This window comes from Rissa tridactyla, chromosome 1, assembly GCF_028500815.1.
Source record: "Rissa tridactyla isolate bRisTri1 chromosome 1, bRisTri1.patW.cur.20221130, whole genome shotgun sequence".
In the NCBI taxonomy this organism is placed as follows: Eukaryota; Metazoa; Chordata; class Aves; order Charadriiformes; family Laridae; genus Rissa; species Rissa tridactyla.
Window position 1 is genome coordinate 144,341,002 of NC_071466.1, and position 13,493 is coordinate 144,354,494.

At 42.2% G+C, this 13,493-nt stretch overlaps 1 protein-coding gene across 5 annotated transcripts in view; it reads right to left on the reverse strand.

The window, feature by feature from the left end:
* STK38L (serine/threonine kinase 38 like) overlaps window positions 1-13,493 on the reverse strand; it is a 53,345-nt gene that overhangs the window by 16,172 nt on the left and 23,680 nt on the right. For 3 of the 5 annotated variants that reach the window (XM_054189230.1, XM_054189232.1, XM_054189231.1), the window contains exons 2-5: window positions 6,391-6,535; window positions 4,478-4,529; window positions 3,032-3,154; window positions 2,350-2,433 (exon numbers count right to left, since the gene is read on the reverse strand). In XM_054189230.1, coding sequence (XP_054045205.1) covers window positions 2,350-2,433; window positions 3,032-3,154; window positions 4,478-4,529; window positions 6,391-6,524 — 393 coding nt within the window. In that variant the 5' untranslated portion in view covers window positions 6,525-6,535. Of the gene's footprint in view, window positions 1-2,349; window positions 2,434-3,031; window positions 3,155-4,477; window positions 4,530-6,390; window positions 6,536-12,493; window positions 12,715-12,796; window positions 13,406-13,493 lie in introns of those variants that run through there. The other 2 variants (XM_054189229.1, XM_054189233.1) reach the window with 2 other exon arrangements.

Here is a 13,493-nt window from a genome sequence, read left to right on the forward strand (position 1 = left end):
GAAATAATTGAAAAATATGGTGGAAAAGTGCAATTCCCCTTTTTACTATACCCTGAACTGAAATAGGAACATTCAAATAAATGACAGAGCTGACCATCACAGAGCTTTATATTGTACTGCAAGCTCAGACAAAAGTTTAATGTGCAACTCAAGGTGCAAATACTGACAAAGTTATTGGAAAAGGCTAGATCTGGTCTCAAAGAACGCAAGAACCTAGAGGTAAAACGGTACATGCATTATGATTACTATCAGAAGTTACACGATTTCTCATGTCCGTATACAAAGAAACAAAAAACTAATAGCTACTTCTACATAGATATCTCACAGGTTAAACTTGGCAAGATAAGCCTGGGGAATCTTAGCAAGAGTGACAGAGTGCCTAACCTAGTAACTTCCTGCAAAACCTGATTCCTTCATTGTTGTGAAAAGAGGGAAATACCCAACTCACATTGCAGTGAACTACTGTCTAGTTCCCCAGTCCACATTGTACACCCTGCTGATGGTGCTTGAAACCCTTCCAGACGGTACACGGAGGCTGTTCCTATGCGTGTGCGTGGCGAGTCTTACTTGAACTGCACAGCGAGTGCCTTGTCCAAGTGGAAAAAGGGCTGGGATGAGTTTCAACCTTTACTAGCGATGAGTTCAGTGGCCAGTATTAAAGCAGTGCAAAAATGGTAAGGGTCTCGGGATATTTAAGGCAGGGGGAAAAGGAAGAGAAGGTGGAGCCATTCCTCCAACTGATGTGAATGAAGCTGGCCCAGAACTGATACATCCATCACTGCTGCTGATGTCGGTCCTCGGCAAGTGAGTTTGGGAATGTCTGACCTTACTCAGGATATTCCAGTCTGAGCTGTGACTTTGGGAAATATACAGAGAGCTGCTACCCCATGAATCCACTGGAAACTAAGAGTAATAGAGATTGGAGGGATAGGTGTATGTTTCACTAGAATATACCCTCATCCTGAAGGAAAATGAAAGACATATGGAAAAATACTTCTCAACAGCTTTAAGATTTTCATTATTCATACACCAGAAAGCAACTTCTGGAGGGAAAGTATGTACCACTATTCCAGCTTTGAGGGCTATTTCCAATAAGCACCAAACAGAGTCTTCTGCATCTCTTCCCCAGTTTCACTAGCCAGGAGCATCTTTACATGTGTTTCTTTTCACAGGGTACTGGTCTCTCTCTGTAGTAGGCACTCCAACTTTAATTTATCTAGCTCTATCTATTCTCGTTAGAAAATATTTCTTTCTACCCTCCACTCCTCAATGTAGCTATAAAATATAACATTAAATCCTTGCTTAAAAAACAGCCAGGATATGTCCCAGTGCTATCAGTCTTCGAAAAAAAAAATATTCATTTTTTTGTATTTGTGTTCTGTGTTGCTTTCCATTGGACAATCCAAGCAATGAAAATTACAGCACATAAACATTCTCCAGGGAAGATTACCATCCCAAACTGAATGGAGAGTGAGAGCTCAGCCTCCTTGCCACATCAGGTTATGAAATGGGGGGGAATGGGGGTAGAGCTTCAACCAGAGGGCCACGCACATCCTGGCTGCTGTGCAGAACGTGCTGCTCCTCTGGTTCCCCATATTCAGGGCATGGGCTTGAGGAGACAAAAAGTCTGCACCGGGGGCGGGGCGAGGGGGGAAGAAGTAAAAGTGCCACTGCAGGGAAATAGAATAGAAGAGCAAATGACAGGTAAGGTTTGAACAGGTAAAGAAAGTCCTCTTTTATCTCTCCTTTTGCTTGAGACATCTACGCTTGATTTCTATGCTTTATGGTGCTACAGTACTTGCTGTGTCCTACCAGGAATTTGCAGTGAATTGTTAACTGAAAAAAAAAGTAAAAGCAAAAAACCAAACCAAACTAACAAAAGCAAAGCAAAACAAAACAAGACCCACCTAGAAAGCAAAACAAAGGAAAACAAAGCCAATGAACAATGCAACATCTGTTGGGATCTAACTATCAAAAGAAAATATTAAGTACTCGCAGTTTTTACTTTGTCACAGTATTACTTTTCAAGCAGCATTTTCCTTGAAATGCAGTTTTACAGATTAAGTACTGCAAGGTCTGCCTTGATAAAGGAAGGGAGGAAAAAAAATATAAGTTTTCGTCACTATTCCAAATTGGTTGTCAATGAAACATTTTTAAATTTTTTTTATTTCCTAACTTCTTCTTTTGTACTCTATAGATGGCAGCAACTCTATAGATTTTGTGGACTGCTATACCATTATTGGAGTTATAGAAGAGGAAATTATCACTAAATAGTATCTGCCACAAAGAACTTCAGCAATTTTCTAGACAGCATAAGTTTGAAATCTAGGGGGCACATACGACACAAACCTGCTCTTTCTCCAGCATATCTGCTTTTCTTAGTATCTTCATTGCATAAATATGACCTGTATCCTTCTTCTGAACAAGGCGTACCTATAATGAGAAATACAAGCCCATCAATCTTCTCTACCTCAGAAAACAGAACCCATCATGGAATTTATGGGAAGGCCCAAAATTGCTGGGCATGGAAAAGTTCTTTTGTTCAACATTTAAAAACACACGGGGAAAAAAAAGAATTTTCTACACCATGTAAAACATTAACACTGGTGATGAACAGACAGTTTGAAGTAGTTACTGTTTTAGGAAAACTTAGCAGGCACAGTAAATTCCAAGTAACTGTGAGACTGTGCTAAAATTCAGGAGCAGATACAACCATGATGTGACACAGGGTAGGGGGGATGTTTATGGAGAGGAGCTGTGCAACTGCAAATCTGTCTTTTCAGGGGGCCACATGGGCAACATGCGTTTGGGCCAATAAGAAGTTATGGGATACTAAAGGCCTTTCCAGGGCCCTTGAGAAAATGATGCACATAATTCATTACTAGACTTATCACACTTGCACAATTACTCAAATAGCTGTTCTTCTGCAATGCAAATCTACAACTGGAACTTTTTATTCCGTAATTAAAATGTTTCATTTTAATGTTCAATGCAAGTTTTAATATCTTACTCAAGCAAGAAAGCCACAAACCTCTCCAAATGCTCCTCTTCCTATAACTTTCAAAGATTCAAAGTCATCCAAGCCAAGCCTAGTCCTCTTCAATCGCAGAAACTCTGTTTCTTTACGAGCGTGTTGTGACCTGCGCAGTTTTTTCTAAGGAGACACATACACAGAAATTTATAAGTCACTTGACTGTATGAAGTCAAGATATACAACCTCCCTTCCCGTGAAGTATTGTCTGTCCCATTAGGATGACAGAGAAAATGTAAAAGGATAAGTCTTTCTGAATTTCTTGATGCATGATCCACAAGTGAGGTATGATCCCCCTTTATATAGAGGCCTCAGGCCCAGTTTCACTTTTTTGGGGTTGTTGGTTTGGTTGGGGTTTTTTTTTTTATTACTTAGATATAAAGAAAAGGTAATAAAAAAATATGAAAAAAATCATACTAGTTCAAAGTACATCAGTCCAAAGGCGAAAGCTACTACCTGAGGCAAGGACTCTTGGTTTTGGGCAGTATGAAGGATCAATAAAAGCTGAAATTTGCAGCCCACCAAAAAGAGTGATGACACGCAACAAGGAGCTTAACAGGCAGCAGAGATCCAGCTTGCACTATCTATAGCAAAATTCATTTGATTTAGGGCAGGCAAACACTCACATTTGAAAGAAAAATCTGTCCAAATTCCGTTGTATATTTTTTTCTATAAAAACGTCAATGGGATTCACTCAGAAGAGACAAATGCTGACCTATGCTCCCAAAGATGCTGAGATGATATCGGAAACTGCTAACAAGACCCATCGATCAGGCACTTGCCAGATTTTGTACTAGGATGATAGTGTCATTTGAAACCACAAGATGGCATTACGCACCCACACTCGCTTTTCCCTCTTCCCAGAAGTTACAGCAGCCACACAAACTCAGAAATAATGGAGGCACTGTTCCTACTTATTTCCCTGCCTATCCTGAAGACAGTACAGCCAGCAACACTGTGGTGGACCTCAAGAAAAGCAACTTATTGACCAAAGTTCTGAGAGATGTCAACTGGACAGAGATCCCTCCTCATCCAATTCTGAACAGAGCAAGTGTGTGCCCAGTTTATTGTTTAAATCAAGAAAAAAAAATGGTTCAGCATTTTGCTTTCTACCCACTTCTTCCAAGCACATCTCATCTTTTTTTTTTTTCCTTGACAAATATAACGGCAAACAATTTTAATCCTTGAAAAGCATGCTATATACTTGCTGCAGCCATATATATCATAAGGACCAAGGGTGGCATGAAAAGCCTTAGCTATAGCAAGTATCATTCAAGCATATTCACAGCTTCCCTAACAAACAACTTATTTACAGGGGCAACATTCATTTAGAAAGTAAAACTTAATGTCATGCTAGCTAATGTTTCTGCAAGCTCCTCAAATGCCATTTTGAAGTAGTGCAAAAAAAGGAAAGCCTTTCTTCAGAGGTTACTCAGGTAGTATTACCTCTTCATCTGCAAGGCCTTCCTCTTCCATAGCCACTTCTAGCTTCTTCTGCCTGCAAAGGAGAGAAACAGGAAATAGCTTTTTTTATTATTTATTCAAAACAAACATAACACTACAGCAACACAACACCTTTATTTCACATATTCCAGACACCAAAGAGTTTGCCTCAAATGGAAATTTGAAGACTTACTGCCCGCTCCATCCATTCACTCATTTGTGACCAAAGCTGTCGAAAACGTATAAGCAAATTTAAGCACGTACTTACGTATTTGCAGAATTAGGCATTAAAGGTCCAAACATATAATCATTTTAATGACTTATATTTCTTCGTATAGTCTTGTTGAAGTGAGGCTGTTTTTACCAATTAGGATTACGAATCACAATAAACGTGTGTTTTTTCCACCATTTCTATCTCAGCTCTACCACCAACACCTCAGCCAGCCCCAGCTTTCACCCCCAGTCTCGGCCTTGCTGACATCTCCCTGGTCACACACCTGGTCCTGGCTCCCCTTACCCTAGTGCCAACACCCTGGATGTGTTATCTTCTCCTCCCAGTGTCCTGTCCAAGCCAGGCTCACTGGTCCCAGGGCTCTTCCAGCTGGTGCCATGCCAGGCTGGGAGAGTCTCGTCAGGGAGTGAAGCCTGGAGTACCCCACAGATGGCATGGGGTCAGCACATGGCAGCGTGTCCACTGGACCTCTCTCTTTCCACCCCGCAAGTTGCTGCTTTATGACTGTCAGGGCGAAGCTTTCAGAAAGCTGGTTACCCACTAGCAGCGGCCAAGAGTTCGAAGGCTGGGTGCCAGGCCGCTGGTGTCCTTCTGCATTTTGGGAAGTATAGCAGGATCCCCTAAATTAACGGCCCTCAGTAGACAGTCTATTCTCCTAACTGGAAGCAACTCAATTACATGGGATAATGACTAAATATGATGAAGAGTGAAACCCTGCTGCTTGGCTGAAAACCTCTCAATTAAAAACATACTACCAGGGGAACGATGATTTCACATGCTGATGACAATTTGAAACACAACATTCATTATAATCAAATGCCTGGTGCTTTGGCACTTAATTCAAGTAGCACTTCACCATATTGGAGGCAGAATTGTGCACTGATGAGAAAAGTTAAAGTGGAGATGACCAACGCATACTCCCACACAAAGAGTAAGAGTTGACACCACACAAGAAAAGTTTAGATGTGGGTACTACATTATCCCCAAAATTATTCCTGTGCACTCAAGAGCCTCTCAAACCCTCCCATCACCAACCCTATGCTCTTTGCTGCCCCTTATTTCCACCCCAGGCCACCCTCATCTCTCTGCCTCCTTCCCTTACCCCATCACCCTGTCAAACACCTCTCCTATCAGTCCTGCTCTCTACCTCCTGTACACTCCCTCGTGCAGGGTTTATGAGTCTTGGCATGAGCTCCATGCTGCAGAGCATGAATAAACACCACGAGCCATTGCCTTACACAAAACCAGGTTACCACCCATGAGCAGCTCTGCAGCTGCTCTGCCTCTGTAGAGTTTATTCCCTGTGACACACGCAGAGGAATCGGAGGTCACCAACCCCACACACGCAGAAGTAGAAACCTCACACCTGCTGCAAAATAAGACCTGCACAGTGTGGTTTCTGCAAAGTAGTAGTAACGTGGTAAGGAGGTAAATTGTATGAGAACACCATAAGTGGAGGTCCTCAGTCACTCAATGACTGCTTGGTGCAGTAGCAGGGTATGTTCATGGGTCTGCCAGCACAGCCAGCAACTGGAAGGTACCCAGCGCCCTTCGGGGAGTAGCTCCTTGCTACCAAATACAGAAAAACTTCTGAGAACTGCTCTGTGCACAGGGATCAGAGTGCCCTTGAATAAATACCACCAAAAGCCAATGGAGAAAAGCTGAGAGGAAGCAGAGCCAGTACCTGGTTTCTCTCTCTTCGTGCTGTATAATTAGGTTGCTGTAGAAGTTCTCCAGCGTAAGTTTGGCCACTGTCACTCTCTCCCGGGTGTGGTTACTCATGGGAAAGGATGTTGTAGTCCCTGCAGTCATCGCCATGGTAACATGTACTGAAACAGAGCATGTCAAATCATTACTCACTTAAAAAAAAAATTAAAAAATATGTAAGTGTTCCTCTTTCCCACTTTCCATCTCCAAATTCTTAGACGCTATAGAATTCATAGGAAAGGCAATGTTCTCTAGATATAAAAAACTCCATTAAAAAAACTATTATAAAATTATCCCGAGATAGCAGAAGGACATACTACCCACTCTCTAAAAAAATAACAACATGTTGGCAAAACACAGGGTGAATCATAGCAAAGAATTATGCAGACTACAGGCAGCTCATCCAGCAATGCTTGTCCACAAATGAGAAAACTGTACCTCTGGCAGACTTGAGCCCAGTCTCCGGCAGGGAAAAAGCAGCACAGAGCAGAAAGGAAAAGGGGGGAAGCGACAGGAGGACCAGGCAGCTCCCACAGCTGCACATGTCAGAACTCTATGATAATTTCAATTCTAGAAATGCTAGATGCTACAAAAAGGACAGGATAAAATGAAAAAGTAAAAGGACAAAACCCCTAATACCATCCAGAGGTGAAGCTATTTCAAAGGTTAGAAGATAGCCATCAAATACATTTGAATTTTAAAGATAGTCAACAAAATTGCATGTGGACAGTTGGGGAGATTTCTGGAAATCATTGCATGAAAATGAAATAATGGAATTGCCGTATTTCAAACGTAAAACTTCTGTTGCTGTTTTTTTTTGTTTGGTTGTTTTTTTAAAGCAACAACCAACCACCAAGAATAGAAAACCCTTTCCCCACCACAAGGCCATTAGGCAACCAGTATTCCGTTCGTCTCCTTTCCGGCCACCTCTGTGCCATGCCAACGCCGATACAGCGTTTTCTGTAGCAGCTGCTCATTACGAGTTCCCTGTGTTTGGATTCTCTGATTTGGGAAGCGGGGGGAATCTTCTTATGCAGCTGTAAATATGTTGCCCCTGTAGCTAAAGAACCTATAGGTCAGGACAGGCGGTCACTGAGCACTTAAAAACTGTGAAGAAAGAGGAAAGAAGAAAAAAGCTGCTCTCTTCTATAGCTTTCATCTTGAACCCAAAGAACTTGGATGTGCCAGAACAACACTTTTAAAGCTATGAAAAGACATCTTAGGGCAGTCCTGGGTCTCTTGCAGCTGGTCTAGGAAAGCCAGTGGATATTTTTTTTTTTTTTAAAAAAGCACAGTTTGTTCTAGGACTCATGTCCTACTTGGAAGTGGGTTGAGGCACTTTAGGAGAACCTCACAGAGGCAGCACAAATAGCAGCATCTCAGCCCCACACTCTTTTGCTCAGGTTGTTTTGGGGTTGGTTTCAGAAAATTACACAGAAGTACATACACTTCCTTTTGATTATTTACCTAACCCTTCTACTTCACCAGGGGATTCTGAGGAAGACAAATCCCAAATTAGGTTTATGATCTTCAAGGGGATCACCTAATCCTTAACGTGAACAAATTAAAAGTTTCATACAGAAGAGAACTTGCATATCCACATCAGACAGGAAGACTGCTTAATTCTACTTTGGGGGTTTTGTTTTGGATTTGCCTGCTACCCTCTGTGAAGATGGCATTTCATCTTGTGGATTTTTAATTGGATTTGGTGCAACAATAAGATATTTGTTGTCAGAAATGCAGCTGCTGTGTCACAAATAAGGGCGTCTTATAGTATTATGTAGATATTATTTTAGTTGCGTATTTTGGAGTGTGCAAGATGCCAGAGTTACAAGAATAAAAATGTATTTCTCTATACATACACAATGAGGTTTTAATAGCACTCAGCTGCTTTATGATGATGTCAATATTTCTGTTTTTTAATCAATCTTTTATCCCCTTTACTTTTGTACTAAAGAAAGATGTGAGTTGTCGACTGTTAAACTTTAATAAAAATTAAGGGGTTTATTCTTCACACAAACATGTACCCCATACTGGACACTTCCTGAAAAGTTGGAGAGACACACTCAAATCAAACAGAGCAACTGCTGACATCTGTGGTTAAGTTATTTCAAGAAATGACCTAATAGAGTAAAAAACCCGCCTTCTGATCATTTTGGAGCACGAGGATAACACAGCATTAACCCAGGCTTGAAATGGATTAACCTTTACTTAAGGTATAATGAGCGCACCCTAGCACCGTCAAGCACCAGGATATTTATCTTTTGCATGTCTTGTATTCCTGATAGGATAAAATAACACTGCAGTTTTGTTTCCTGTTACTTTGTTTTCCCCATGCTCCTATACTCAGAAATGCAGACATTACCAAATAGCAAATCTAAGTCACTTGATTTTATAAGCCTGTAAAAAGGAGATAACAAATCTGGCACTAGCACATCACACTATAAATAGCCGAGCTGACCCTCACTGTGGTTCTATAGTAGGAAAATATAGATGAGAACCCAACCTGTAAACTAACAAGCTCAGAGAAAGCTATTTAACAGAGAGGAAACTTGTACTGACTTCACTGTCATACTATAGCATGAGCCCACCAAACCAGGAGGGATACATCACCAGAAGCATTTGCTTCCAGCATCCACACACCCCACCAGCCCTGCCTCCAGACCACACGCTATCACAGCATAGGATTTCCTTGAGACAGAGTTTAGTTTACATTTGCTCAGTTTGTAATTGGTGGCCCCAGGTGGCCCCAGTTAGCTGTCACTATGGGGGGGGGGGGGTGGGGGGGAAGGTCAACTTTGTGAAAGCAAGAAGTGCCCTGAGCTCTCCAGGTTCCCCAAAGTAAGTGGAAAAGAGCACGCAGACCTGGCAGAAGACACAAGGCAGCCCACAAAATTCCGTATCAACTCACAGCCAAGAAAAGCTCTTCATCCTTCTTCCTCCTCCCTCTCTGCTTCCACTAAAAAAAAAATCCCAAACAGAGCACAAATCCAGATCCCCGACAAAATATTCAGTCAGGAGTAATCAAGTAAAATCCTTAAGTATGACCTTTATAAACAAATGCCGCCAGAGGGGACGGGAAGGAAGAAGCTTCAAAATGGGGCCTTTATTAACAGCACACTACTTCTACTGACCTCAACACATTAACGGGAACATTCTGAAAAGGTACCACCCATAGTTCTTGGAAATGCCCTCAAACAACTAGTAATTCACCCAAATTCATGCCATTTGCATAATGGAACCATTCTACTCCTGCTGCATCACCAGCCCTGCATTAGGCTCCACCTGGACCACAAGGAAGGTCGTATTAACCAGCCAGATCTATTTGGCCAAAACCCCTCTGGTTGACGAGGGCCAAGGACCTTTCTTTCCAAAGGGCCTGTAACCTCAGAAAAAATGATACACCACTGGCTGTGAATGAGAGTGATCAAAATGACCTAATTGATAGGAAACACTGAGCAGCAGCACAGTCCGCAGGACCACCTCTCAGAGCTGCTAGAAGCAGAGATGCCATGTGTGTGGCTTGGCCCAGAAATTGAGCCTGTGCATCCCAGCTGGATGGCTGACGTCCCAGTGCAAGCCTTTCTCCTGATGCCTGCTCTGCTCAGCAGCAAGCACCTACAGTGTGGACACAGGAGAGACAGGGATGAGGAGGTATGGGAGCAGAGTGACCAGTGGACATCTTGCCCCAAGAGGCAGCTGGGACAGCAGCATAGCAGGGAGGAGATGAATGGTGCTCCTGGAGGACAAGGAAGAGCAGGGGTCAGCAGCAAAGAGGGGACAGCAGGCCCAATACTAACTAGCTGGAGTTTTCAAGAGTCTACTTCGAGCAAGTCTGTCCTGACTAACCATCTCCCTTTCTGGTAGAAAAATGCTGCCTGGTCCAAGCACACATTTAATCTTTTTATCCCCAGGACTGGGAAGCAGAGAAAGGCCAAACAGTGTTTATTACAACTTCAGTCTATACTCCCATCAATCACGACAGCTCTAAGTCAAATCCTTGACTGATTTTACTGAAAGCGTTTCCACTGTTGAAAACCCCACGCCCAGCTTCTGCTACACAACTGGCAAATCAAAACTCATGTCGTCTCCAGGGTGCTTCTTGGCAGCTCCCACAGTCCATCATTAATGTTTTCATATTATACTATTGGATTCAGGCTCTAGTTAATCAGCAAAACACTGAGGCATCCAGTCCCACCTGCTACAACTCAGAAAAGGAGAGATGGAGGAAATAAAGGCACCTGGAGAACTGTTCTCCCCTGAAAGAAACACTTGGCACCTTGAGAGATCATTTTCTAACCAGGAAGGGAAGAGAACACAAAATCCAACCTTCTCACACATCGTCCCCAGTCTCCACAGCTCCATCTTGGGACACCCAGGATGTGCAAAGAAGAGAGGGAGCGCAGAGCTGTCACTTGGCAGGAAGGAAGGATGGAGGTTTGACACCCTCAGTAACTTTAGAGCCTATTTCTACATAGCCAGGTAGCTCCAGACTTTAAAGAGAAAAGGATAACAAGGGATGAAACAAGATCCCAACACAGATGTGCTACAAGGTCTCAAGAAATCCGCTTTATTCCCCCTTGGCATACTTTCCATCCTGTAAAACAGAGCAACAGGACACAGATGTGGAGTGGAAAGCATAATCTTAATACTACACATCCCCAAACATCTCAACTGTAGTGATGGTGAAGATTCAAATACTTTGATAAGAAAAAGAAAAGAAAAAAAACCCCAACAAACAAAACACACCAAAAACCACACATCCCCAAAGCAGATAAGTTCACGATTTCAGATCTTTTTAACATATTCTTCCAACCTTTCATGTTTACTTTTTTAATGATTTTTTACTTCAGTGAGAATATAAGTATGTGAGAGTATGCTACAAGCAGCAAAAACTGAAACCAATCTTTCCAGCCTTCTTCTTTATTAGAGGGTTTCACATTTTTCAGGATACTACAGTAACCTATTTGATCAATTCTTGCTTTCTCTTATAGATTGCCAGCAAAAGAGCAAGTCTGTGACAGACAGGGGTGGGCATCACAGCTTGGCTTCACTTCTGTAAGAACGGGTCTGAAGGTGCCAGCCTCTTCACAGGCAAGAATCCTGCACGACTGTGTTATATCACATAGCTTGTTCTGACTATCAAATAAGGCTGGATCTATACTATCAAATCAATCTGGACCTAAGTCACACAATGGAAATACCATTCTTGACACTATGCGTGTAGTATAATTATACAGCATCCCTAGAATAAATTTACTCTGGACTCATTACTTAGTGCATATTTACATTAGGGAGAAAACATCACATACAATTCTCTCAGAGAGAAATGCACATTTTTTTTCCACATGACAGAATGACGCTACTTATGTGCTGCTGCTGCTAGGTCTCCAATTAGGATTTCATAGAATGGTTAGAGTCTGAAGGGACCTTAAAGATTAGCTTGTTCCAACTCCCTGCCATGGACAGGGACACCTTCCGCCACACCAGGCTGCTCAAAGCCTCATCCAGCCTGGTCTTGAACACCTTCAGGGATAGGGAATCCACCTCTGAGCAGCCTATTCCAGTGTCTCACCACCCTCAGAGTAAAGAAGTTCTTCCTAATGTCTAATCTAAATCTACCCTCTACCTCTACCCTTTAAAATGTAAGGCTACATACACATTCAGCAGGACGGGGAACATCAATCCTTTCTCCCAAAACAGTGACATCACTTCACACAAAGGCCGGTAATTTTCATTTATACACCCATGCGTGCCCCTAAAGCCCAGCAATTAGGAACGCCGTTCACTATTGCAGTAAAAAGGGTAAAACCATAAAGTTTATAAAGTTTACATTTACATTCCAAGGGAATTTGGCTCTTGAATGAAAGCCTCTGGGTAAGGCAGATACTGAAACATATTTCTGCCTATTAAAGTTCCCATTTTCTCAGCATGACATATTTTGTCATTCAACTTGCTCCTGAAATGAAATATACATATGGCATTTTTCAAGAATTAGAAGGTAAAAGAGAAAGGAGAGATAGGCTTTTGGTGCCAGACCTGTTCCAAAGTAAACGCATACAACTCAATAAAGCGAGTACCTTCAGAAACATCAGCCACCACCACTGTGCATAGTGCTGGAGCTCTTCTGGGTGAGAAGCTCGAGCAAACTTCGTAACGCTGCTTGGCTCCTTATAAACAACACAGCAAGGCAACTCGCAAAACCAGGCACTAAAACCCACCGGTGACAAGGATTATACTTAAAAAAATGAAGTGCTATCTATGAAAGCAGCATGGATACAGCAAGGCTTCAAGTATGAGTGCCAAATTGTTTGGATTCTCCTAAAGAGAGACAGGAGATATATAGAGAGATATATATAGATATGAAAAAAAAAACAGCTCACCATACACAAATAACAGCATGATTCACACCAAAAGGAAGGGACAGATAAATGAAATAAGCAACCAAAGGCTCGGCAGGATGAGGTGGTGTGACATACCAGCAAGAGCAAGGGGAGGAGCAGCAACTGGAGCAGCAGTCGCCCAGACACCCTGGGCAACTTCTGAAACATGCAACTACACTCGGTATGAGCTGACATGCAAACAGAAAGCAAAGATACAAACGTTGTACAACAGCTGATAGTTCTCTGATGAAACAGAAGGAGAAAGTGGTCATGCCGTGGTATCAGCCCGGAGAGAAAATTACTTCCTGCGCTACAGTTTCTGCTAGCACAAATTTGGCTACTGAGCTGTGCATATTTTCACCATCCAATTGTTTATACCGAACCTCCTCCTGGAGAGGCCTTCTTTTTCTGTGACACACTTTAATTTCACTTCCAAAGCTTCTGAGAAACCTCCAGAAATGAACAAAATGCTACAGGATCCTGAAGTCTCCAAGTAGCAAGCAAACAAGAATACCCCGCTACTCCAATCTACGTCAACTATGGGTCAATATTTTTCAGCTCTTGGAGCCTGATCTTAATACTTGTGTTATTACTAAATACAGATTTCCATGTTCCAAACAGTGCGTTATCCAAAGTTCATTTATGTCAATAAGAAAAACCCCTTCTGCTCAATAGGTTTTGACCTAATATTCCTGTT